We start from the raw sequence: 27,202 nt of genomic DNA, 5'->3' as shown, positions 1-27,202 counted from the left end.
CTATAAGCCAGCTAGCTTAAGATTTGTTATTGGAAAAGTGTTTCAGTCCACAAAGAGCATTCAGAAACACATAACAAAATCAAGCACGGTTAGCATGTCTTGAAGAAGGGAAAATCACACCTTACAAATTTATTAGAATTCTCTGAAGAGACAACAAGGAAGATAGACAAAGGAAAAGTGGTGGAAGTAAGCATACCAGTTCAACAGCAATGGCCTCTCATAACACAATGGTTGTGTCCCTATCTTTGGGCCAGGAGGCCCAGGTTTAAGGTCCACTGGCTCTAGGAGCATATAATAGTAATTGTAATAGAACAAGTAATTAGGAAATATTGGTAAGTTTATAGTGTAATATTGGGATAACGCTGCTCCTTTAACAAGGTTAGGTTGTCCTTGTTTTTTTTTCCCAGAGGGGTCATAAAGGCAGAGGTTTCGATGTGTCTGGAAATATCTACGCGAATGCTTTTAAGTCTTTCTTTTAAAACACTTGTGCAATCAAGGGGAGGGGGCAGTTCTCCCAATTTAGGGTTTTGGTTTGATTTGGTTTTAACAAGCAGTCAGTATTTGAGGCTGCTGATCAAAGAAACAGTTCCATGCTGATCCTTTATCTCTCTCTCTGACATTTCTCCAGTAAAAACCTGTGTTTGATTTTAACTTTTTTGGCCAAAGGAGTGTTTATGATGTTGAAGGTGTCTATTGTACCTTTAAGAGAAAGAGAATGCTGTTCTGAACTGAGAGCTCACAAGCAGCACCTGTGTATATGACTAGATGGCAGCCCCAGAGTGTACTGGAAATTTGAAAATATGTAACATTTGGCTGCGAAATGGATACATGAGGTTTGGTTGCTGTTTTGACAACAATTCAAATTTAACCAATAAGTTTAAATTATTCCCAGGATGCTAAAACCCAATCAAATTTGAATTCATTGTTTTGCCAACATCGGACCAATGAGATGATCCGATATTGGGGGCATAAAACTCCAGTTTGAAAATTGGTGAAAGAGCAACTGCTACAGACAGAGAGTGAATTACACATATAACATCTTGCTCTCCAAGAAATTAGGAAACTCTCTCTATCAAAGGTGTCTTTTCATGTCAAACATACTCACAGCAAAAAACGGGCAACGACCCAGGGAAATCAGCAGCTGCAAGACTGAAGACACAGAAGAAGACAGCAACTACGTGGTTTTGAAATTAAGTTGATGTAATTTTAATAAGTGCCTTATTGGAACAGCATATTGTTTAAGTTGGAGGCAGATAGTCAGCAGTTAAGAGAAAGGGGGCTTAGAATTGTGAATAGTTATTGTTTAATGTTCACTTTTAGAGCTAAAAAAAAATTGATGTTACTTTCTTTAAATAGCAGAATTGGGAGTTCTCTGTCACTCACATTTTAACAGATCACGAGGCGAGGTGACCTTTTCTGGGTGTTTGGTTTAATTAACAGATGGGTTTACCTCCACGTCATAACTGGTGTTTATTGGGATGTTGCAAATATTTGGAACTGCATCATTAAGTTGCGATAGAGTCAACTGGCTTTTCAGATCGATTAAGTTATTCTAAATCTGGTTCTGTTTCATTCAGTAGTCTATAAATAAATTGTGTTTTGTGTAACACTGAGTGGTTGGGCCAGCTGCATCACTCCTGAAATATCCACTGTACACCTGCTTAAAACAACTAGTAACGTTAGGGTCTGAACTACCTTCTTGAAATGTTTTGAGGTGGTCTGGGCTGCTCTATAATAATATGGAAGACAAATAGAATGTGGCCTTTACTTCAAAGGGGGTGGAATATGGAAATTGGGAAGTTTTGTTAATACTACACAAGGCACTACTTAGATCACACCTGGAACACTGCTAACAGTTTTGGCCCCCTTACCCAAGGAAAGATATACAGAGGAACCTCAATTATCCGAATACCAATTATCCAAAAATCGGATTATCCAAAGGAGATCTCGAGGTCCCAACAGGAACATTACATCAAAGACGTATGTCTAACACTGATCGTGTCTTTTGTTTACAGTGATTAAAAGTGCTGTCGAGAACAGTCCTGGACCGATGGGAACGCAGACACTGTCTCGAAATGACTGACCTCCCACCCCCCCTCTCTCTCTCTCCCCACACTTTCCCTGGAGTTCTACACAGGGTTGTACCCTAAACCCCCCCTTCCTCAGATAATCTCTCTAACATGGTCCTGTACAGGGCAGAGGTGGAATCTGTCAAAAAGTTACAGTAAAAAGTTGTGTGTCTGTCTGCTATTTAGAGACTCATGTCCCAAAAGGCAGCAGCAACAGCAGCAGCCTTGTTGTTGGTGTCCAGTCTGGCTGCCCCAGAGAGGGGGCGGGGGCGGATGGAGTTTTGGGGGGGCAGCCTGGGGGGTGTTGGAGGGGCATGGGCAGACAGTTTTGGGTGGGATTTTGGAGGGCGGGCAGGAGGTTTTGTGCAGAGTTTGAGGGCAGGTAGGTGGGGTTAGATTGGATTTGGGGGCGGATGGGGCAAATTGGATGGGGTTTGGGGAGGCGGGGGTGGGCAGGGAGTTTTGGGTGGGGTTTGGGGGCGGGCAGGTGGGGTTAGATTGGGTTTGGGGGTGGATGGGGCAGTGTTGGATGGGGTTTGGGGGGGTGGGGGCGGTGTTTGGGGCAGGGGTGGGCGGGGGGGCTGGTGAGGGCTTGTCCGCGCTGTGCTGCTGCTAGTCTCCTGAACGGGGAGCAGACTTAATAGAAAACTCAGAGGCCCAGAGGAAAGGCATTGAGTCGATTAACCGAATAATCAATTATCCGAACCAAAAAGTGCCCACCCATCTTGTTCGGATAATCGAGGTTCCCTATACTGGCGTTGGAGGCAGTCCGGAGCAGGTTCACTAGGTTGATTCAGGTAGGAGGGATTGTCTTATGAGAAGTTCAAAAGGTTGGCCTGAACCCACTGGAGTCTGGAAGAACGAGAAGCAACCTTATTGAAATATCCAAGAACCTGATGGAACTTGGCAGGGTAGATGCAAAGAAGTTGTTTCAAGGAGAGTCAAAGACCAGTTTAGGTTCTATGTATTGCATTCCATTTTACACACACAAGTTGTCTTGTGTTCTAACTTCAGGTTGAAGTCTTATTCTCTGAAGCAACTGGCGTTGTGTGCCTGGCTTGAGCTCTTCAATGAACCAGATTTGACGGTACTGGTAAAATGGTGGTATGCATAAGTTTGTCGGGCTGCGGTTGAATAGAGTTTTGTGGCTCATGGCACACGTGCCTTCTCCTGGCCAACACCACATCACTGACCTCTGCAGGCCAAGTCACACAAGTGCGATTCATCCACCGTCCCATCATCCACTGACCTGCACTGATTCTCAGTGTCTGATACATCTAATTTTTTTTAAAAAGTGATCCCTATGGTTGAAGCAACTTTATTATCTCTCCTTCCTATGCCTACAACATTCTGTAATTCTTAAAGGATACCCTTTTCCTCCAAAGTTGGTCTCCCTGGAAGTCATCAACAGTACAGGAGAGGAATAGGCCATTTGATCCACGATGTTGTGCCAAACACAATGCCAAATTACACTAATCTTTCCTGCCTGCCCTTGGTCCATATCCCTCTGTTCCCATCATATTCATGTACTTACTTAAAAGCCTCTTAAACATCCCTATCGTATTTGCCTCTATCACTGGCAGCACCTTCCAAACACCTACCACTCTTTGTAAAATAACTTGCCCTCACATCTCCTCCACAACTACGCATCTCATAACTTTATAGACTTCTATCAAGTCTCCCCTCAGCCTCTACCACTCTAGATAAAACAACCCTGGTTTTTCTAGCTCTCATAATAGCTCTTACCCTCTAATCCAGACAACACCTGCATAGACCTTGACTGCACCTTCTTCAAAGCCTCCACATCCTTCCAGTAATATGGCGACCAGAATTGAGCGCAATATTTTAAACGCGGTCTAAAGTTTCATAAAGCTGCAGCATTATATCCTGACTCTTGTACTCATTGTCCTGACCAGTAAAGGCAAGCACACCACATGCCTTCTTTACCACCCTATTTACTCGAGTGGCCACCTTCAGGGAGCTATGGACTTGAACCTGAAGATCCTTCTTGGCATCAATGCTGTTCAGGGTCCTGCCATTAACTATATACTTTTCCTTAACATTTGATCTCCCGAAGTGCAATATCTCACATTTGCTCAGATTAAACTACATTTGCCATTTCTTTACCCATGTCTGTAGCTGATCTATATCCTGCTGTATCCTTTGACAACCTTCTATACTATCCACAACTCTACCAATCTTTATGTCATCTGCAAACTTACTAACCCGCCCATCAATGCTTTCATCCAAGTCATTGATATAAATTGCAAACAGCAGAGGTCCCAGTGCAGATCTCTGCTGACCACCACTGGCTATGGATCTTCAGCCAGAAAAACATTCTTCCATTACCCAGACTTCCACAGGCAAGCCAATTCTAAATCCAAGCAGCCAAGTCATCGTGCATCCCATGCACCTTAAACTTCTGGATGTGCCTACCATGAGGGATCTTGACAAAAGCCTTACTATAATTCATGGAGGCAATATCCACTGCTCTACCCTCATTGATCAACTTAGTCACTTCCTCGAAAATTTCAATCAAGTTATTACACTTGACGTGCTGCATACAAAGCCAAGCTGACTTTCCCTAATTAGGCCATGCTTTTCTTAGTCTGCATAAATCTATTGCTAAGAATTCTCTCCAATAGCTTCCCAATGATCAATGTGAGACTCACCAGTCTAAGGATTCCTGGGTTATCCCTATTTCCCTTCTTGAACGGAGGAAAAACATTCACTACTCTCCAGTCATCTGGGATCTCTTCGGTGGAGAGTGAGGATACAAAGATTGTGGTCAAGGCCCCAGAAATTTCTCTTGCCTCTCTCAATAACCTGGGGCAGATATCATTCGGCCCTGGGGGCTTACCCACCTTAATGCTCTTCTTCCTTGACCTTAAAGCACCCTAGCATATTAGCATGCTCCACACTAATCTCACTATGCGCCATGTCCTTCTCCTGGATGGATACCAACGCAAATGACCCATTTAGGATCTCGCCCACATCCTCTGCCTTCAAGCACAAGTTCCCTCCTTTATCATTGAGTGGTCCTCCCTTCTCCCTAGTAATCCAATTGTTTTAAATGAGTGTATAGAATGCCTTGGGATTCTCTTTAACCTTACTTGCCAAGGTCATTTCATGGTCTCTTATTGCTCTCCTGATGTCCTGCTAGTGTTCTTTTCTGCTTTCTTTATATTCCTCGAGGGCCCTGTCTGATCTGAGCTTCCTAAACTGTACATATGCTTTTTCCCTTTTGACTAAATTCACAACAATTGGGGCGGCACAGTGGCATAGTGGTTAGCACTGCTGCCTCACAGCACCAGAGACCCAGGTTCAATTCCCGCCTCAGGCAACTGTGTGGAGTTTGCACATTCTCCCCGTGTCTGCGTGGGTTTCCTCTGGGTGCTCCGGTTTCCTCCCACAGTCCAAAAATATGCAGATTAGGTGAATTGGCCATGCTAAATAGCCCGTAGTGTTAGGTGAAGGGGTAAATGTAGGAGAATGGATCTAGGTGTGTTGCTCTTTGGATTGTCGGTGTGGACTTGTTGGGCCGAAGGGCCTGTTTCCACACTGTAAGTAATCTAATCTAAACATCCCTTGTTATCAGAGGGTCCATTACTTTGCCATCCTTGTCCCTGCTTCTTATTGGAACATTCTGGCCCTGAACTCTGATCAATAGATCTTTAAAAAAAATCACCAACATAGCAAATGCGGACTTGCCTGAAAACAGTGGCTCCCACTTAACTTTTCTTCATCTTGCCTAATACTGACATAATTTGCCTTCAATTTATTACATTCCCACAAGGTCCTGACTTATCCTTATTCATAGCTATCATAATGTGCAAGGGGTTGAGATCACTGTTTCCAAAATGCTGTCCCACTGAAAGGTCAGTCACATGTCCACACTCATTCACCAACACAAGGTCCAGAATAGCCCCTCCGCTGGTTGAACTATCCATGTACCATATCAAGAAACCCTCTTTGTTAGGATGCCCCAGTTGCCCTGCCTAACTTAAAGGAATCCCAGTCAACATTGGGTAAGTTAAAGTCACCCACTAATGACAACCCTGTTGTTATTGCAACTTTTCACAATCTGCCTACATATTTGCTCCTCAATGTCTTGGTAGCTGTTGGGGCCCCTACAGTATGACAGAATGATTGTGTCCTTCCTATTTTTGAGCTGCATCCATATTGCCTTAATGTATGAGCTCTCCATGTGTTCTCTCTGAGTGCAGATGTGACATTCGCCTTGAGACATTCTATCTTGTCCCTTCCTCAATCAAGTCTCTATAATGACCACTTCATCATAGTCCCACGTACTGATCCAGGTTATGAATCACTTTGGAATCTATTTGATTGTTAAAGGTGGCGTTGATTCCCTGGTTAACGAAAGGTTGAGAAACAGCATAAGATGAAGCAAAAATGGTGTATATAACTGATGTCAGGTGGAGAATAGAACTGAGAATTAGACTCAATGTGGAAGGTTCAGAGATGTACTGAAAAAACAAATCAGAGAAGCAAAGACAGAATGCGACAAGAATCTGGAGCACAGGTTATAAAGGTAAGGTTGCTATGAAAAATCAGTCGAGATGATGACCCACGACATGAAAATGATCTCTATGTAAGCGCATACGACTCCTTCGCTGCACTCACCCTGTTGCTCTGCCTTTTCCACCCACCATTCTGATGGGTGCTTCGGGCAAACGCTCTTCATCCCAGGAATAACTCCTGATGAAGGGCTTTTGCCTGAAACATCGTTTTTCCTGCTCTTCAGATGCTGCCTGAACTACTGTGCTTTTCCAGCACCATTCTAATCTTGACTCTGATCTCCAGCATCTGCAATAGCCACTTCTGCCTATTTCACTTCAGCAGTTACCTTTCAAAAACCTTGCAGTCTGACTCCATTACCCACACTATGCAGGATATCACTCAGGTTACCGAGTCCTGGCTCTCACAACGTTCTGGTAGCATCGCCTTCGAGACTGATTATTGGTTTCCTTCACTTCAGAATGACAATGGGAGCCTCTTTGTATACATGTGCCCTTTGTGTCACCTAAGAATAGTGTTTGCAGTGTAAATCAGTGTAAAATGTTGGTTCAGTTTCAACTGGAATACTGCGTCCAATTCTGGGCACCGCGTGATTTGAATGCAGAACTTCAGTTATGTGGACAGATTGAAGAAGCTGAACCCCTGTTTGTCTTGAACAGGATGTTTAAATAAAACTTGATAGACGTGTACAAATTCATGAGGAGTCTGGATGAACGCAACAAAAAGGAACTGTTCTCACGGCCAGGGGATCAGGAACTAGAGGGTGATTGATCAAAGGAACAACAGAAACACAGGGAGAAACTTTCTCTTGGAGTGAGTGGTTAGAGTTGGGCATGTCTTGTCCGAAGGTGTAGTGGAAGCAAGGTCAAGTGTGACTTTTAAACAGCAAATAGTCTAAATTAGACTGAAGAGAATTAAAAAATTGGTCTGCTGTGGGGCACTGGCTCTAGGTGAGTTGCTCCAGTTGGGAAACAATGATAGGCTCAATGGCCTCCTCCTGAGCTACAGCCATTCTACAATTCTAAGTCACTGTTGATTCATTAGAAAGAAATAATTTGTAAAAGCGGATTAGGAAATTCTAGGAGCTCGGCAAAGCATTTTTATCCCCAAAAAGGAATGGAAGTAGACATAAAATATAGAGGAATATGAGGCCATTCAACATTACAAACCTGTTCTGCAATTCAGTTAGATCACACATGATCTTAATTCCAACTTCAATTATCTGCCTTCACCCATATCCCATGATGATCCTATCTAACAACAGAATCTACTGACCCGGAGAAAACATCAATTGAGCTCCAGCCTTTAACGTTTGGCAGCTTTGTCCTCTCCTGTGTGTTGGGAACTGAAAAGCCTGGTTCTAAATTTCAAGATTGTAGTCTCATGCTATGATTCTTTTTCCCCAACAGAGGACATAATTTCCTTGATCATTTATCCAAAATGAATTCAATCAGCCCGCCCCACCACTCTATTTAAGTAAATGTAAATTATGTCTGTGCAAGTTGTCCTCATCGTTTAACTCATTCCACCAAATTGAGAGTGAACACCCCCAAGCCACCCTTCCAAACTCGAAATCTAATGCTCTCACCTCTCAAATTAAACCACACTCTGAAAAACATAAATATATTTGATCTCCAAACTACATAAAGGACATCAAGGCAGCAATAAATTGTCAGAGCTTAGAGGTTTTACCAATCATGAGAATCTGAACAGGCTAGGGGCTCTTTCAAGAAGACTGAGGGACGACCTGATTAAGGTATTTAAAATGATGGGAGAGTTTGATAGGGTAAATGTAGAGAAGATGTTTCGGAGAAGGGTAGGAACTCAGGATCGTCAAGTTCAGACATTCCGAAAAAACCCCAATGTAAGTTCAGCAGAGAGGTCTTCACTCAGGAAATGGGACATTCTGGAACTCACTCCCACAAGAAATGGGCAGGGATAGCATTGTTTGAAGGGGGAAGCTGATATGAGGGAGAAAGGAACAGGAGGATATGCTGATAAGACAAGATGAAGATGGGTGGGGGATGCTCATGTTCAGCAACAACACCAGCAAACAAACTGAACGGTCCACCTTTCTGCTGGAAGTAGCGTGCGTACAATGTGAATTGCTCTCCTACATTTAGCAGAAGTGCAGCACATTCCTGTCGGGTGTTAGAATCTAATTTACCAGTAAACTATTATGAGCAATTTAATTTTCAAAGTTAAAAAATGAAAACTGAGTTGCACGTATACAGCCCTTTCAGAAATCTATATCCTCGCACAGTGCTTTCCAGCAGACTACATGCTCTGTCGAAACAGGTTGACTACAACCTGTTAACAACAAGCTCCCACAGAGAGCAGGGAGGTAAACGAGTGGACCCTTTTACAAGTGATACAAGACAAAACTCTATTACCTTCTTCAGTGGTGGAAGTGGCAGCGGTGGCTCTGCGTGTTTCTTCCCTTCGAGGGATGGTGTCACAGCCCAACACGGTCACTTGAGTGCACTTGCCATACAGGTCAACCACGCCCCAAACCCGTGGGGGCAGCCCTGAGGCTGCCACCCCACAGTCTCGTCCATTCACCCACAGGTGCAGCTCACCCCCTGCAGTCCGCTGAATGCCCACTTTGTCACCCTCACTCAGTTGGTCCAGGTCTTGGCCATACTCCTCCAGCACCGATCGCCCATCCCGCAGCACCGAGCAGCCCGAAATGATCCAGGAGCCACCCTTCAGCCCAGTGGCACTGCTGGGGAAATCCAAAGTACTGGGATCCAAGGCAGTCACTCCAATTTCAATCGAGCCACTCCAGGAGTTCACCTGCACAGCAGAGGCAGAAGAAGCCATTAGAAACATTGAAGCAATTTTATCACTCAATTTTGAGATGTTTGGGTCACTGGCAAGTCGAGCATCTATTATCTCGTACATGTGATATAAAAACCATGTCTTTTCACTTCTGTGTAGTTTTGATTGTGGGCTGCAAAGAGAAAACGACCCTTTTAATCATCAAGGAATGCTGCTGGATTACTACAGTTTTGAAAGCAGGTGACCAGACTCTACGAGTCAGTGCAGTTTTTGTTCAAGCAGTAATTGAACTGCAGTTTGCAGATTAGCTGGAGACACGGGCTGTGTACAAATGGAGGATCAGCTGACTGATTTGCCTGTGGACTGCTGATCAGCTATTGATGACAAAGGTCTCCTGACTGTCAACAACAATATGATTCATTATCAGGGAGCTGAACAGCTTCAGGGGCCAACCAGAAAGTCATCAAATCTCCACCAGCTCAGGTACCGTGACTGTTTTTGGTAGAAAAACCAACTTGAATACTTAAAATTATTATTTCTTATTGTGGGTTATTATTTATTCAACAATTGCTGTAACCTAGTAAGTAAGTCAAAGATCTTTTATAAATATGCACTAACCAACCTGTACCTCCTACAGCTAGGGAAAGCAGCCAGAGACTGAACACCAAGAAGCAGCATTCTGATGCGCACACGAACCAACTCAGCTGACCCAATGAACAGAGATCACTGACTGAATTACATTCCCTGTCTTCCCTCTATCCATGACACTCATTTTATTTTTTTGTCTCCTCACATGCTTTGGAGAGAGTTAATAATGGAACTCAAGTTTTATTTAGTCAAGTTATGTCAATGATTTATAATTGTTTGCTTGTCTGTTTAATTGTAATAAATAGCAATTCTTGTTGAATACAGGATGGGTACATGAGTAGGAAGGGTTTGGAGGGAAATGGACCAAATGCTAGCAAATGGGACTAAATTTAATGAAGATTTGGAGGTGCCCGTTTTGGACTGGGGCGTACAAAATTAAAAATCACATAAAACCAGGTTATAGTTCAACAAGTTTATCTGGAAACACTAGCTTTCAGAGTGCTGCTCCTTTATCAGGTGGTTGACAACCTGTTGGACTATAACCTGGTGTTGTGTGATTTCTAACTAGATTTATTTAGGATATCTGGGCAGCATGGATGAGTTGGAACAAAGGGGCAGTACAGCTCTATTTCCCCACAAGGTAACCCTCTTGTCCCAAGAATCAGTCAAATGAATTTCTGCAACTGCTTCTTTCATATCCTTTCTTACAGAATGAGAATGAACTGTATACAGTACTTCAGATATGGTCTCAAGTGAAGCAAAACTTCATTACTTTTATACTATGTTCCCCTGTCATAAACAGCAACTTTGTTTACTTTCCTACTCATTTGCTGTAATGTGTGCTCATGTTTTGGAAGGCAATGGCCGAGCAGTATTATCACTAGATGTTCGATCCAGCTACCTAGGTAATAGGGACCCAGGTTCGAATCCTGCTACGACGGATGGTGGAATTTGAATTCAATTAAAATCTGAAACTAAACATTTAACGACGACCACAAATCCAATGTCAATTGTTGGAAAAACCCACCTGGCTCACCAATGTCCTTTCAGCGAGAAATCTGCCATCCTTACCTGGCCTGGCCTACATGTGTGCAGACCCACAGAAACGTGGTTGACTCTCAACTGCCTTCTTGGCAACTTGGGATGGGAACAAATGCTAGCCTAACCAGCGATGCCTGCATCCCATGAATGAATTTTTTTAAAGTACCAGACTCCCAAATCCCTCTGTTCTGTAAACTTTCTCATTTAAATAACATTCTGTTTTGTTCCAGTCATAGTGGACATTTTCATGTTTTATCACATAATTTCCCATTTGAATCAGCTAGCTCCTCAATGGTCAGGCACCCACTGGGTATGTCAGTGGTGTGGCTGTTCTATGTCCATGAGTTTAGCTGGAAATACTGGGTTATTTGACATGGAGTGTCAGGAATATCTGGGCCTGAAAAATAAATAAAAGATTCATTGGAGAATTGTCTATACTCTTAAAAATGTTTTTAACTTTTGTGATAATTTAGTATATAGCAGGATTTAATTGCCAGCACATTATTCCAGTGTGACATAACAGCAACTGCAAGAGGTTAGATGCTGAGGAATTATTTCCCTTTACTGGAGAACCTTAAAATCAGACACAATTCTAAGCTGAAAACATCAGTATTTAGGATGGAGAGGAGGAGGAACTTCTTTCCTTAAAGCCTGGTCAATCACTGAGATTTGCGTGACCCCAGAGAACAGTGGAAGCTCAAATCTGACACACTTCCCATCCCTGCTGCTGGGTCAAAGTCCTGGAATGTTTTTCCTAACAGCACTGTAGGTGCTGTGATGATACGGTGGCTGTAAGAGGGATATTTTGTCTTAGGTATTTTTGGAATAGAGGTTTTAAGACAAATGCACTGAGTTGTTTTTTTTAAAGCTAACAGCTTGAGGCGCCTTGGGTTCTTTTTAAGAACTTGGAGCAACAGAAACAGTATGAGTTAGTGGGGTGAAGCTCCCGCAGAGCCAGGATGATGTTTAGTTTTAGGATTTTAGCAGGTTTTCACTGCTGCTGGGTCTTGAAGTATGGCTTGGAACTTTTCCCCGCTTTTCATTCTCTCAGAGTTTTCTCATCTGTGAGATAATCTATTTTTCTGAACTTGTCTTTTGTCAAAGGTGTGTTTATGGGATGTTAATATATTTGAACAGTTCACTGGCAGTAGTTAATAATCTATTATTCTTCTTTGCTTCAAATCTGCTAGTTTGACCAGTTGAATTGCATCTGGAATGCAACACCTTCCATTTACCTTCAAAGTAAGAAAACGTTTAGTCTTGACTATCCTCTGAATATATTTTGAGTGGTTTTAGTCAGGCCTATAACAGTGTCCGAACAGCACATGGATTGCAGTGGTTCAAGGTGGTGGCTCACTCCCACATTCTTCAGGACAATGAAGGCTGGGCAATAAATGCGAGCCAAGCTAGCCACATATACATCCCCATAAGCAAATTTTGGTCCTGCTCTTCTTCAGTTTTACTACCTCCGTGGCCTTGTTGTCTTGTTTCTTCAGCCATGCTTTCAAAGAGCAAAGAACACTAAAAAGACGGCAATAAAAAGCCTGGCCAGGTATAGTTTAGGGCGTGTCTGCTGGGTTTGTCACTCTCAGACTGAGTGGTCGCAGAGTAATTGCGCTGACAAGGAGGCAGAAGAGTGGCTCTCGCACTCAAGTACATCCCAAGAAGCAGCAAGGACATATCACCATATAGATAATGAACAAATTGAAAGTGAAATAACAAAGAAGGTTAAAATCTCAACTGGTTCAGGAGTTTTCTTCAAGAAGGGAACATTCCGGGGCTGTGCACATGCCTGTAATCTCACCATAGTAACTTCAGGTATTTGAAAATTTAAGATACTGACTTTGAAGGGATGGAGGAAGGACCATTTGTTTTCTTCAGGGAAAAGTGAAAATGGAACATTAAGAGGTTATTGGAGACAGTAATACACTGGATTAATGTTCATCACTGTACCATACTGGTGGTGGCAGGTATCTCACTGGACAACCCTTGGGTACAGAACTGTTGGGGACAGATCTGTTACTGGATAATCCTCGGGTACAGTGTTGATGGGAACAGGTCTGTGACTGGATAACTCTCGGGTACAGTGCTGGTGGGGACAGAACTGTGACTGGATAACCCTGGGGTACAGTACTGGTGGGGAAAGGTCTGTCACTTTGTAACATTGAGGTACAGTACTGGTGGGGAAAAGTTGGTCACTGGATAACACTGGGATACAGTACTGTTGGGGACAGGTCTGTCACTTTGTAACACTGGGTTACAGTACTGGTAGGGACAGGTCTGTCAGTGTATAACACTGGGGTACAGTACTGGTGGGTAGAGGTATGTCACTGTATAACACGGGGGTACAGTACTGGTGGGGAGAGGTATGTCACTGGATAACACTGGGGTACAGTACTGGTGGGGGACAGGTATGTCACTGGATAACACTGGGGTACAGTACTGGTGGGGGACAGGTATGTCACTGGATAACACTGGGGTACAGTACTGGTGGGGACGGGTCGGTTACTGGATAACCTTTGGGTACGGTACTGTCAAAGTGGCTTGTTCACCTCACAGGCAAATCCACGACCAATATTTTCTTGGACTTCGGTGAAATGATGTCAGATATCAATAATAATTTAGTGACATGTGGTTTAACCTCTCTCAACCTTTTTGTACTAAAGCCAAAACATCTTCCAGTTTTTTTTTGGGTGGGGGGGGGGGAAATCGAGATGTAATTTCTGTCTGTTAAGCTCTTGAAACATCAAAAGCAAAGCCTTTGTTTCAGAGCTAGCTTTACCCTGCTGGTGGTGGAACCTGGAGCTTGGAGCCGAGTCTGTTGTTGGTGCTACTGACTGCAGCCTAGAGCCAGTTCCCTTGACTGCTGTGGCGATGCCCCTCTTGGCACAGGGCCATGAGTACTCTGTTGCCCAAAATTGGAAATATCCATTTATTAAAGAACGGGGTCAGGTCTCCCTCCTTAGCACGGATGACAAAATCTTGAGCAGAGTGCTTTTGTCTCACTTTGGTATCATGCTGGATCACAAAACCCACCTAGATCAGTCTGATCAGTCCCAGGCTGCAGCATCCACAATAACATCAACCTGGCCCGGACATGACCCGTCACTCCCAGAGGGCTGGTCTGTCGAGTGCCTTTCTCTTCTTTGATCATGAAAATGCATTTGACAGAGTGGGTCATGAGTGTTCCCTCAGGCCTCTGTCAGCCTTTGGGTTTTAGTCACCCAGATCCAACCTCTGTACACTGCTGTGGAGTGTCTGGTGAAGGTTAGTGGGTCCTTGACGGCACCCCTATGTTTCGGAAGGGGAGTGTACCCAGTGTTGCCCCTGTCCAGACAATTGCATTCTCTTTAACTGCGCTTCTTTACGACATGATTGTCATCTCTAACTCTGTGTGGAGGGTGGGGGTGGTCCTTTCGATATACACCAATGACACACTCAGGTTTATGGACAGGACTGACTCACAAAAGATGCACGAGCGCCAGAAGGTTTATTCTGTGGGGTCCTCCATAAGGATCAACTGGACAAAGTGTTCAGGACTTCCAGTCAATCAACAGCAGATGGACTCCTTGCAGGAGCAGCTCGGTGCTTCTTGTAGAGTACCACTCACTTTCTCTGCTTGGGATGCCATCTTTGCCCTGACAAGGAATCCTGGTCAACAAACTGGCATGACTTGAAACCAAGGTGATCACTCACCGAGGTCACGAGACAGGAGTGTTGTCTCACACGGTGCGAGTGCTGGTCATAAACCAGCTGCAATGCTATGGTACCAGCTGCTCACTTTGGTCCTAACCTCTGGCTTTGTCAAACCCTCCAGAAGCTTGAGTTTTTCTGGGACAAAAGGCAGCACTGCTGCAGCAATCCCTGCTATAGTCCCAAGTCTACTACTTGAAGACAGGAGTCAGGGGCCAGTGTGCCTCCGCATCTAGATAACAACTTTCCACCTTCAGGCTCTGCAGTAATATCTTTACATCAACCCACCTCCATGCTGGGAGGCCCTTATGACATATTTCTTCTGTCAGGTGTGCGGCCTCAACATCAAAGTGAGGTTCCTGGTCACGGAACAGTCTCGCCCTCTGATGTCCTTCCAGGAATTATCTAGCTTCCACTGGGGCTTGATCACAGTCTGGAACACGGTCAGGTCATGTTGCAATGCTCCTCCTGTAGGAGTGGCAGTTATTGTAAAGGAGCCAATGCTCAGGAACAGGTTCCTCTGTCAGCGAGCTCTCTGCTGCTGCAAGGAGGGGAGGGCTTGGGATGCTCAGCTGACCAGGGTCAGGGACGTATTAGATGGCAGAGGAGGGGGCTGGATGACCCCGCACAGCTGACCAAGAGGGTGTCGGTCAACATCCGTTTTGCAGGCTGACACCTGAAGGACAAGGTGCTCAGCCCCCATGCCTCATGCAAGATCTCAGTGGCTCAGGTGTGTGGTGGGCTTCTGGATAAACTGAGCGCTGCCCATCCAGAACTCAACATCAATCCTATGTAAAAGACCCTTCCCCATGACGTGGCGCCCCACAATCTGAGGTGACTTTGGGAAATCCTGTGCAGGCTGCTGTTGCATGCTCTCCACTTCTGCACCTTTGCCTGTCGCTTGGACACCATTTTGCCCTCTCGCAGCAAAGATCCCCTGTGGGTCCTCCCCTATTCCTTTGGGGATGCTTGGTGGAGAGTGCTGCATGTGGCGGTCCCACACAATCACAGACTAAGTACATCCACTGGTTGCCAGGCCAAGTGTAGATTTTGTGACAAGTAGGTGTCAGTGCGTCATGTCAATGTAGAATGTTTCAGTTTGCAAGCCCTGTTCAGTTTCTGAAGGGGCTGCTCCTTCGATATTGGTTGGACTTCAGTCCTATGCTCCTGATTTAAGGGCACTCGGAGCAGGCTGACTAGTTGATGGGCCTTCTTCTGGGTCTGGCCAAGGTTTCTGACAATCCTGACTGTCTGCTCCTCTTTCAGAGTTATGTTTACAAGCAGGTGTCCCTGGAGAGGGAACATGCAATGCTCACCAGCGCAGTAGAGGTCTTTAAAAAATGATGAGCAGCGCAGGGGTTGGGATGCATCATCAGCCCAGACAACATTGAGTCACAGGTTGACAGGGTGGTGAAGAAGGTGTTGCCTTCTTTCATCAGCACAATTGAGTATGGAGTTGGGATGTCGTGTTGCAGCTTTATAGGACATTCGTGACGCCACTTCTAGAATTTGCACATAATTCCAGTCATCCTACAGGAAGGATGTTATTCAACTTGAGAGGGTTCAGAAAAGATCTACAAGGATGTTGCTATGATTAGAGGGTTGGGTTATAGAGAGGGGCTGAAGGGACTGGGGCTTTTTTCACTGGAGTGTCAGCAGCTGAGGGTGACCTGGTAGGGGTTTATAAAATCATGGGGGGCATGGATAGGGTGACTGGCCGAATCGTTTTTCCAAAGGGAGGAGCGTCCAAAGTTAGAGGGCTTAGGTTTAAGGTGAGAGGGGAAAGATATAAAAGGAACCCGAGGGGCAACTTTTTCACACAGACGGTGGTACGTGTTTGGAATGAGCTGCCAGAGGAAGTGGAAGAGGGCTGGTACAATTACAACAATCAAAAGTCATCTGGATAGGAATGTGAATAGGGAAGGTTTAAAGGGATATCGGCCAGAGTGGAATGTCTGGTCAGCACAGCCAAGTTGGACCAAAGGGTCTGTTTCCATGCTATATGACTCTATGAGTCAATAATATTATTTTAATTTACTAAGTTTCTGTTTCATTCTACAAGTTTCTGTTCGCTGTTAATTTATATTCGATTAAGAAGTAGGGAGTTTAATCTGTTTTTAATCCCTTGCTGGCCTTGTCCTGAAGTGTTTGATGGGGATTGTGTCGATGGACGTTTACTTCCCAATTACTTGGAGTTCAAAGAGTGGAGATAGCTTTACTCCATGTTTAAACCTCTGCTGTTCCTGTCCTAGGAGCGTTTAATACAGATGTCACTTTATTCCGAGACTCCTTTCAGCTTTAAGAGGAGAGGGGGTTTTAATTTCAGTTTTAAAACTGTAGAGGATGCTCTGATTTTGGTTTATCATAGAATCCCTACAGCGTGGAAGCAGGCCATTCAGCCCAACGAGTCCACACTGACTCTCTGAAGAACATCCCACCCAGACATACCCACACCACTCTACTGCCATAATCTGCATTTCCCATGGCTAATCCACCTTTCCTCACATCACTGGACACTATGGGCAAATTAGCATGGCCAATCCACATAAATTGCACATTTTTATGGGAGTAGACTGGAGCACCCCTAGGAAAGCCAAGCAGATGTGAGGAGTGTGTGCAAATTCCACAGAGTCAGAGTATAGCACAGAAACAGACGCTTCCATCCAACCCATCCATGCTGACCAGATATCCTAACCTAATCTAGTCCCATTTGCCAGCACTTGGCCCACATCCCTCTAAACCCTTCCTATTCATGTACTCAACCAGATGCCTTTTAAATGCTGTAATGTAGTACCAGTCTGCACCATTTCCTCTTGTACCTCATTCCATACACACACCACTCTCTGCGTGAAATATTTGCCTCTTAGGTCTCTTATATCTTTCCCCTCTCACCCTAAACCTATGCCCTCTAGTTCTGGACTCCCCCACCCCAGAGAAAAGATTTTGTCTATTTATCCTATCCATGCCCCTCATGATTTTATAAACCTCTATAAGGTCACCCCTCAGTCTCTGAGACTCCAGGGAAAACAGCCACAGCCTGTCCAATCTCCCAAAAGCTCAAATCCTTCAACCCTGGCAAATCCTTGTAAATCTTTTCCGAACTCTTTCAAGTTTTGCAGCTTCCTTCTAATTGGAAGGAGATCAGAATGACATGCAGTATTCCAAAATTGGCCGAACTAATGTCCTGTACATCTGCAACATAACCTCCCAACTCCTGTACTCAATACTCTGACCAATAAAGGAAAGCATACCAAACGCTGCCTTCACTATCCTCTCTACCTGCAATCTCTACTTTCAAGGAGCTATGAACCTGCACTCGCAGAACTCTTTGTTCAGCAACACTCCCTAAGGGGTGGCACGGTGGCTCAGTGGTTAGCACTGCTGCCTCACAGCACCAGGGTCCCAGGCTCGATTCCAACCTCAGGTGACTGACTGTGTGGAGTTTGCACATACTCCCCATGTTTGCTTGGGTTACCTCCAGGTGCTCCAGTTTCCTCCCACAGTCCAAAGATGTGCAGGTCAGGTGAATTGGCCATGCTAAATTGCCCATAGTGTTGGATGCATTAGTCAGGGGTAAATGTAGGGAATGGGTCCAGGTGGGTTGCTCTTCAGAGGGTCGGTGTGGACTTGCTGAAGGGCCTGTTTGCATACTGTAGGGAATCTAATCTAATTAAGTGTATAAGTCCTGCTAAGATTTGCTTTCACAAAATGCAGCACCTCGCATTTATCTAAATTTAACTCCACCTGCCACTTTGCAGCCCATTGGCCCATCTAATCAAGAACCCATTGTAATCTGAGGTAACCTTCTTCACTGTCCACTACACCTCCAATTTTGGTGTCACCTGCAAACTCTGCTCACATCCAAATCACTTATATAAATGACTAGAAGTGGACCCAGCACGGATCCTTGTGACACTCCACTGGTCACAGGCCTCCAGTCTGAAAAGCAACCCTCCACCACCAGCCTCCGTCTTCTACCTTTGAGCCAGATCTGTATCCAAATGGCTAGTTCTTCCTGTATTCTAACCTTGCTAACCAGTCTCCCATGGGGCTCTGACCTCATCAACCCTCTTTGTTAAAACTGAAAATGTGTTGCTGGAAAAGCGCAGCAGGTCAGGCAGCATCCAAGGAGCAGGAGATTCGACGTTTCGGGCATAAGCCCTTCTTCAGGAATGAGGAGAGTGTGCCAAGCAGGCTAAGATAAAAGGTAGGGAGGAGGGACTTGGGGGAGGGGCGATGGAGATGTGATAGGTAAAAGGAGGTCAAGGTGAGGGTGATAGGCTGGAGTGGGGTGGGGGCGGAGAGGTCAGGAAGAAGATTGCAGGTTAGGAAGGCTGTGCTGAGTTCGAGGGATTTGACTGAGACAAGGTGGGGGGAGGGGAAATGAGGAAACTGGAGAAATCGGAGTTCATCCCTTGTGGTTGGAGGGTTCCTAGGCGGAAGATGAGGCGCTCTTCCTCCAACCGTCGTGTTGTTATGTTCTGGCGATGGAGGAGTCCAAGGACCCGCATGTCCTTGGTGGAGTGGGAGGGGGAGTTAAAGTGTTGAGCCACGGGGTGGTTGGTCCGGGTGTCCCAGAGGTGTTCTCTGAAACGTTCCGCAAGTAGACGGCCTGTCTCCCCAATATTGAGGAGGCCACATCGGGTTCAGTGGATGCAATAGATGATGTGTGTGGAGGTGCAGGTGAATTTGTGGCGGATATGGAAGGATCCCTTGGGGCCTAGGAGAGAAGTAAGGGAGGAGGTGTGGGCGCAAGTTTTGCATTTCTTGCGGTTGCAGGGGAAGGTGCCGGGAGTGAAGGTTGGGTTGATGGGGGGGTGTGGACCTGACGAGGAAGTCACGGAGGGAGTGCCAGCATCTGCAGACCTCACTTTCTCCTCTTTGTTAAAACTCAACTAAGTTTGTGAAACAGAATTTCCCACGCACAAAGCCATGCTGACTATCCCTAATCAGTCCTTGCTTTTCTAAATACATGAACATCCTGTCCCTCAGGATTCCCTCCAACATGTTGCCCACCACCAATGTCAGGCTCACTAGTCTATAGTTCCCTGGTTTGTCCTTACCACCTTTCTTAAACAGTGGCACCATGTTAGCAAATCTCCAGTCTTCCGGCACCTCACCTGTGGCTACCGACGATATAAATATCTCAGCAAAGAGGCCCAGCAATCACTTCCCTAGCTTCCCACAGAGTTCTAGGATACACCTGATCAGCTCCTGGGGATTTATCCATTTTTATGTGCTTCAAGACATTCAGCATTTCCTCCTCTGTAATATGGACATTTTTCAAGATGTCATCATCTATTTCCTACTTTCTATATCTTCCATGTCCTTTTCCACAGTAAACACTGATGCAAAGTACTCATTTAGTATCTCACCATCTCCTGCAGCTCAACACAAAGGCCACCTTGCTAAGCTTTGAGGGGCCCTATTCTCTCCCCAGTTACCCTTTTGTCCTTAATGTATTTGTAAAAACCCTCTGGATTCTCCTTAACTCTATGTGCCAAAGCCATCTCATGTCCCCTTTTTGCCCTCCTGATTGCCCTCTTCAGTATACTCCTGCTACCTTTATACTCTAAGGATTCATTCGATCTTGTCTGTCTATACCTGACATTTGCTTCCTCCTTTTTCTTAACCAAACTCTCAATTTCTCTCGTCATCCAGCATTCCCTATACCTACCAGCCTTTCCTTTCACCCTAACTTGAATATATTTTCTCTGGATTCTTGTTATCTTATTTCTGAAGGCTTCCCATTTTCCAGCCGTCCCTTTACCTGCGAACATTTGCCCCCAATCAGCTTTTGAAAGTTCTTGCCTAATACCGTCAAAATTGGCCTTTCTCTAATTTAGAACTTCAATTTTTAGATCTGGTCTATCATTTTCCATCATTATTTTAAAGCTAATAGAGTTATGGTCGCTGGCCCCAACGTGCTCCCCCACTGACACCTCAGTCGCCTGCTTTGCCTTTTTTCCCCAAGAGCAAGGCAAGTTTTACAGCTTCTCTAGTGGGTACATCCACATACTGAATCAGAACATTTTCTTGTACACACTTAAATTCCTCTCCATCTAAACCCTTAACACTATGGCAGTCCCAGTCTATGTTTGGAAAGTTAAAATCCCCTACCATAACCACCCTATTATTCTTACAGATAGCTGAGATCTCCTTACAAGTTTGTTTCTCAATTTCCCTCTGACTGTTATTGGGATTGTATTATAGACCCCCTAAGGTGATCATCCCTTTCTTATTTCTCAGTTCCACCCAAATAACTTCCCTGGATGTATTTCTGGGAATAGCCTTCCTCAGCACAGCTATAATGCTATCCCTTATCAAAAACACCACTCCCCCTCCTCCCTTGCTTTCCTTTCTATCCTTCCTGTAGCATTTGTATCCTGGAACATTAAGCTGCCAGTCCCGTCCATCCCTGAACCACTTTTCTGTAATTGCTATATCCCAGTCCCATGTTCCTAACCATGCCCTGAGTTCATCTGCCTTCCCTGTTAGGCCCCTTGCATTGAAATAAATGCAGTTTAATTTATCAGTCCTACCTCATTATCTGCTTTGTCCCTGCCTGCCCTGACAGTTTGACTCGCTTCTTTTCCTAATTGTACCAGTCTCAGATTGATCTCCTTCTTCACTTTCTCCCTGGATGCCACCCCCACCTAACATAATAGTTTAAATCCTCCTGAGCAGCTCCAGCAAATTTGCCTGCCAGTACACTAGTCCCCTTCCAATTCAGGTGCAATCCGCCCTTCTTGTACGGGTCACTGCTACCCCAGAAGAGATTCCAATGATCCAAGAATGAGAACACTTCTCCCCTGCACCAGCTTCTCAGCTGTGCATTCATCTGATCTATGGTCCCATTCCCACCCTCACTAGCTCGTAGAACCGGGAGTAATCCTGAGTATACTCTCGAGGACCTCCATTTTAAATTCCTGCCTAACTCTCTGTATTCTCCCTTCAGAATCTCATCCTTTTCCCTTCCATTGTCATTGATCCAAATATATACAATGACCTCCTGCAGGGCCCTCTACCCCGGGTGAGAATATTCTGCACTGAGATATCCTTGATCCTGGCACCAGGGAGGCAACACGCCATTCTGATTTTTCGTTGCTGGCCACAAAACGTCTGTCTGTGCCTGTGACTAGACAGTTCCCTAACACAATTAATCTCTTGGAACCCGACGTTCCCCTCATTACATAAGAGCCAGTCTCGATACCAGAAACTTGGCTGTTTGTGCTACATTCCCCTGAGAATCCGTTACCCCCTAATTTTCCCAAACAGCATACTTATTTGAAATGGGAATAGCCATAGAAGACTTCTGCACTACCTGCCTACCTCACTTACCTTTCCTGGAGTTGACCCATCTCTCTGACTGTTTCTGCAGCTTTTCTCCCTTCCTATAACTGCTATCCATCACACCCCTCTTGTTGCTCTTGTAAATTCCTCATTATCTCTGACTGTTGCTTCAACTGATCCATTCGATCTGATCACCCCAGGGTGGTATCGAACCTGAGTCCTTGGCACTGTGAGGGCAGCAATGCTTAACCACTGAGCTGCTCTGAAAGAGTAGAAAGATGGACTCTGTATCTAAATACCTGCTTTCAATATGCTGGGGGTGTTTGATGAAGACAGTGTTGAGGGGACTTAACTTTCAGTGTAAAAGAGTAGGATTATATTCTGTATCTAGCCCCGTGCCATCCCTATATTGGGAGGTTTTGATGTGGACAGAGTAGAGAAGGCTTCACTCATGGTGTAACCCTGTGATGTCCTAGTACCAAGAGTGTTTGATAGGGCAAACGTTGATGAAGTTTTACTCTCTGTTTACTTTCAGTTTGAAAGAGTAGAGAATGCTTCAGTCAGTATATAACCATGTACTGTCCCTATCCTGGGAATGTTGGATCGGCATAACATATAAGCAGCATTACTCTCTATCTAGTCTCAAGCTGCCTCTGTCCTGGGAGTGTTTGATGGTGACAGAGTCGAGGGACCTTTACTCTGTACCTAACCCTGTGCTATACTTTTCTTGACAGTTTATAATGGCTGTTATCTGGTGCACCCCATCATGCGAACCACTCAAGAGCCCTTGGCACCAGATGGTGCAGTTCAACTTAACCAAAGCTTTAGCACCAAGCCAGCGAACCAAAATATCATCTTGATTTCTTTCTCTATGTCGCTGCCCAACCCATTGAGCCCTTCTGGGACCTTCTACCTATGCTTCATTCCCCTGGCACCTCTTGCACCTGGGCTCTCGCTGGGAGATGGCGTTGTACATCACATTGGCCTTACGGAGCCGGTGGTATGATGGCTTTGAAATGGCAGCCAATGGCATCCTGGACAGGAATCTTTACCAAGTGATGGGGTGAGGGGGGGGTTGAATTTTAAACTGGATGGAGTGTGGAAGAGGCGATGTAACAGTAACATTGTGGCAGACAGATGCCAGTCTGGAGCTGAGGCTCCTCTCAGATGCGGGGTGGCAAACTCCATCTTATAAGCCCCACTCCTTGCATTAATACCCATGCGGGGGGGGGGGGCACTAATAATAATTATTAAATATTATTTAAAAATGCAATGTGAGAGAGGAGGGGGCTCATCCCGATCCCCCTTGCCTTGTCCCCTGAGACTCCCCTTGCCCTGCATCTCCTGGTGTAGGCCTCAATCACCGGGATTTCTTGTTGAGTTCACCCCCCCCACTCCCACTCCCCCTCCCCCTCCCCCTCCCCCGGGTGGGGGTTATACCTCTCTCTCCCCCCCCCCCCCCCAGGGACTCACCTTCCTGTCGATCCGCACCTGGAAGAGCTGCCCGTCCCCCAGCGGCTCCCGGCTCATCGCCAGCCCGTGGTTGAACTCCTCGGTCGGCTTGTTACGCTTGGCCGTGCGGTTACCGTTCAGCAACGCCACCAGCTTGCCGGTCCTCAGGTGAAACTCGGCCGCCATTGCCAGCGCCGAGAGAGATAGAGAGAGGGGCTTAACCCCCACCCCCTCCCCCTCAGGCCCGCTCCTGCTCCGCGACAACCGCCTCTTCACGACAGCCTTCCCCCACGGGCTGCAGGTCGGGGCGCGAGACCAGTCTGCTCGACGGCTGCGGGGCAGCCGTTCGATCCACTTTACGACTGCGGGGCGGTTTTCGTTTCTCCCTCTCCTCCCCCACCCCCAACGGAGGAGCCTCGCTTTACGACACCATCGCGCGTCAGGTTATCGCCGGCCTGTTGCGGTGCCTTTCGCTTTACGCCTGCGGGGTGGATGTGACGGTGGGCGGAGTCAGGGAGGGTCGAGACACAGAGGGGGGACAGGGACAGAGACAGAGTGGTAGGGGATAGGCCCACGGCCTGGAACACAGGGAATGGTGAGGAAGGGAAGAGAAGGGGATGTGGGTGGGAGAGAATGGAGATAGGGATTTGGGAAGGAGGAAAGGGGACGTGGGAGGGGAATACCGTGGGAAGTATGGATCTTTGGGGGTGAATGGGGGAATTGTGATGATTTGGGGATTAGTAAGGATATGGGGATGTGTGGGGGTGAAGGGGGGATTTGTCAGGAAATGGGGGTTTGTGGGGGTGAAGAGGGATTTGTAAAGAGATGGGGATTTGGGATGAATGCAGGATTTGTAATCAGATTGGGATTTGTGGGGGTGAATGTGGGATTTGTAAGGAGATGGGGATTTGGGATGAATGTGGGATTTGTAAGGAGATGGGGGTTTGGGATGAATGCGGGATTTGAAGGGAGATAGGGATTTGTGGGAGTGAATGCGGGATTTGTAGGGAGCTGGGGATTTGTGGGGGTGAATGCAGGATTTGTAAGGAGATGGTGATTTGGGATGAATGCGGGATTTGTAAGGAGATGGGGGTTTGGGATGAATGTGGGATTTGAAGGGAGATAGGGATTTGTGGGAGTGAATGCGGGATTTGTAGGGAGCTGGGGATTTGTGGGGGTGAATGCAGGATCTTTAAGGAGATGGGGGTTTGTGGGGGTGAATGCGGGATGTTTAAGGAGATGGGGGTTTGTGGGGGTGAATGTGGGATTTGTAGGGAGATGGGGATTTGTGGGGGTGATTGTGGGATTTGTAAGGAGATGGGGATTTGTGGAGGTGAATGCAAGATTTGTAAGGAGATGGGGATTTGGGATGAATGCGGGATTTGTGGGGATGAATGCGGGATTTGTAAGGAGATGGGGATTTGTGGGGATGAAGGGGGGATTTGTAAGGAGATGGGGATTTGTGGGGGTGAATGGGTAGAGCAGTGAGAGGGAAATGGAGAGGGGAGGAAGTAATGATGAGAGCAGTGGTAATGTGTATAGGGGATGGGGATCAGGGAAGAAGAGGGAGATTTGGCAAGGGGAAAGCATTATATGTGAGAAGGGGAACCTGGCTGTAGCCAGTGTATTTTGAAAGAGAACGCAATTTGGGGAACTCTGACAGATTCCTGTATTGCTGGGGTCCAGTCCAACATGACTGGTTCATTCTGGATTTGTATTTGTCTTGAAGCAAAACAGAATGGTTTTGATGAGCTGTTTCTCTGCAGCACATTCTCTGTAAGGTGTGCTGATCCCTATTTCCCCTAGAGAAGTCTGGTGAAGGAGCGTCGCTCCGAAAGCTAGTGTGCTTCCAATTAAACCTGTTGGACTATAACCTGGTGTTGTGTAATTTTTAACTTTGTACACCCCAGTCCAACACCGGCATCTCCAAATTGCCTAGAGAAGGTGGTGATGTGCCGCAGCCCCTGAGGTGTAGGGACAGTGCTGATAAGGAAAAGAGTTCCATAAGTTTGACCCAGTGGCTGTGAAGGAACAGCACTATAGTTCCAAGTTAAGGATACATGTGTCTCGAAGGGGAGCTTTCAGGTGTTCTTATGAGCTGTGTTGCACCAGATGGTATTAAGAGACAGTGTAGTGAGATCAAGTTCATCTAATTCTCTCTTGCGATTTTGTTGCTCTCACAAAGCTGATGATGACGTTTTCTTGTTCCTATTCTAGCTTCTAGTGTCTGGCTCCTTCTGAAACAGAGACGATGCCAGCCCTACTGGAACGACCCAAAATGTCGAGCGCGATGGCGCGAGCGCTTCACCAGCACATCATGAAAGAGAGAGCACGCAAGCGACAAGGTAAGGGTCCCGGGAAGGAAGAGCAAGTGTGTCGACGTTGTGAATGGCAGGTAGATTAAGACAGGGCAGTCTGGCAAAATGTTCAACAGAAAACAAAAAGCTGTACGCTGCAATGCTTTCACTTATTCCCTAGGATATGTCCTGTTGTTAAATCGGAATGCTGAGTTGTTGCGATCTGGTAGACTGTAAGCAAATTCAATGAGACTTTCCAAAAGGGAATAGGAGAAACGCACCAGGACTTTGCAGTACTCTGGGGCAAAAGTGTTGGAGACCATTTGAAATTGGAATTTAAGGAGGCCATTTAGCTTTATAAAAATTTGGGAGATGGCAACCAATTATTCAAAGACTCTTTCTCCCTGTTTTAGTGCTCCCAGACAGGGGAAATATTCTTCCTTCTGTAAGAAGTTTGTATGTTTCTAAACTCTGGAAAATATAGCACCTGAGTCTTCAAATTATACCCATAGAACAGTCTCAGTACCCAAGGATCAAGTTGAGATCATGCAGGAAACATAGGCAGTACTTACTCAATCATTCCTCACAGGACATTGCCCACAGCCTGTTAATCAATCCAGAGAGTCGTAATCCTATGTTATCAATGAGACAGTTAAGGCATAAACGGTACGAATCCCCTCTCTCTGCCTGTGCCCTCCCCACTCCCTCTGCCCATTCCACCCAGCACCTCATTCCCCATTGTACTCCCCACCCCTTCACTCTACCCGTTCCGTCTAACCACCCCCATGCTCTACCTGTTGACCCACCATCGCTCTGCCTGTTCCTTCTCCGCTGCCCCCCCCCACGCTGCCTGTTACCAACCCTCCTGCTCCACCCATTCGCCCATCCCCTGCCTGTCTTCATCAACTCTCTTGCTCAACCCATCTTCCCGCACTTGTGCCACCACTCTGTTCCTGACAGAGCTACCCAGCTAGTCCCATTCTCCAACCCGATCTCTGTAGCTGATTAAATTCATCCCTTTCAAATATTTCTGTCTCTCCAGCTCTCTTTTAAGACCTTGTATGGAATCCATCTTCACTACTCCCTCAGGCAATGCATTCTAAATCCTAACAACTCTGAGTAAAGATGTTTCTCCTAGCTTTCTTGCTGACAATCTTGAAATCGTTGTTACTGACATACCAACAATGGAAACAGAATATACTCCTTTATCCTAACAAAATGGTTCACATATTTTAATACCTCAATAAGGTCACCTCTTAACCTTCTCTGCTCCAAGCAGAATAAGCACAATTTCTGCAATCATTCCTTGTATCTAAAGTTCCTAATTCCTGGTATAACTCCAGCAAGCCTCCTTGGCACTCTCTCCAAGATCTTTCCTTAAATAAGGTGCCCAGAATTGAGCACAATACTCCAAATGTGGTCTGACCAATGATTTGTAGAGGGGTAGCA

At 45.8% G+C, this 27,202-nt stretch overlaps 2 protein-coding genes across 6 annotated transcripts in view; one reads left to right on the top strand and one right to left on the bottom strand.

Annotated features, from left to right (window-relative positions):
- The window catches only part of neurl4 (neuralized E3 ubiquitin protein ligase 4), a 138,666-nt gene extending 114,934 nt beyond the window's left edge, over positions 1-23,732 (bottom strand). For all 5 annotated transcript variants that reach the window (XM_060854813.1, XM_060854814.1, XM_060854818.1 and 2 more), the window contains exons 1-2: positions 23,478-23,732; positions 9,002-9,404 (exon numbers count right to left, since the gene is read on the bottom strand). In XM_060854813.1, the coding sequence (XP_060710796.1) occupies positions 9,002-9,404; positions 23,478-23,642 (568 nt within the window). In that variant the 5' untranslated portion in view covers positions 23,643-23,732. The remainder of the gene's footprint in view (positions 1-9,001; positions 9,405-23,477) is intronic.
- Positions 23,733-23,956: 224 nt separating this feature from the next.
- The window catches only part of gps2 (G protein pathway suppressor 2), a 38,432-nt gene continuing 35,186 nt past the window's right edge, over positions 23,957-27,202 (top strand). The window contains exons 1-2 of the mRNA XM_060854634.1: positions 23,957-24,051; positions 25,674-25,801. Of these exons, the coding sequence (XP_060710617.1) occupies positions 25,708-25,801 (94 nt within the window). The 5' untranslated portion in view covers positions 23,957-24,051; positions 25,674-25,707. The remainder of the gene's footprint in view (positions 24,052-25,673; positions 25,802-27,202) is intronic.

Source organism: Hemiscyllium ocellatum, chromosome 44, assembly GCF_020745735.1.
Source record: "Hemiscyllium ocellatum isolate sHemOce1 chromosome 44, sHemOce1.pat.X.cur, whole genome shotgun sequence".
Lineage (NCBI taxonomy): Eukaryota > Metazoa > Chordata > Chondrichthyes > Orectolobiformes > Hemiscylliidae > Hemiscyllium > Hemiscyllium ocellatum.
Note: the sequence above shows the minus strand (reverse complement) of the source record. Positions and strands in the feature narration are given on the sequence as shown.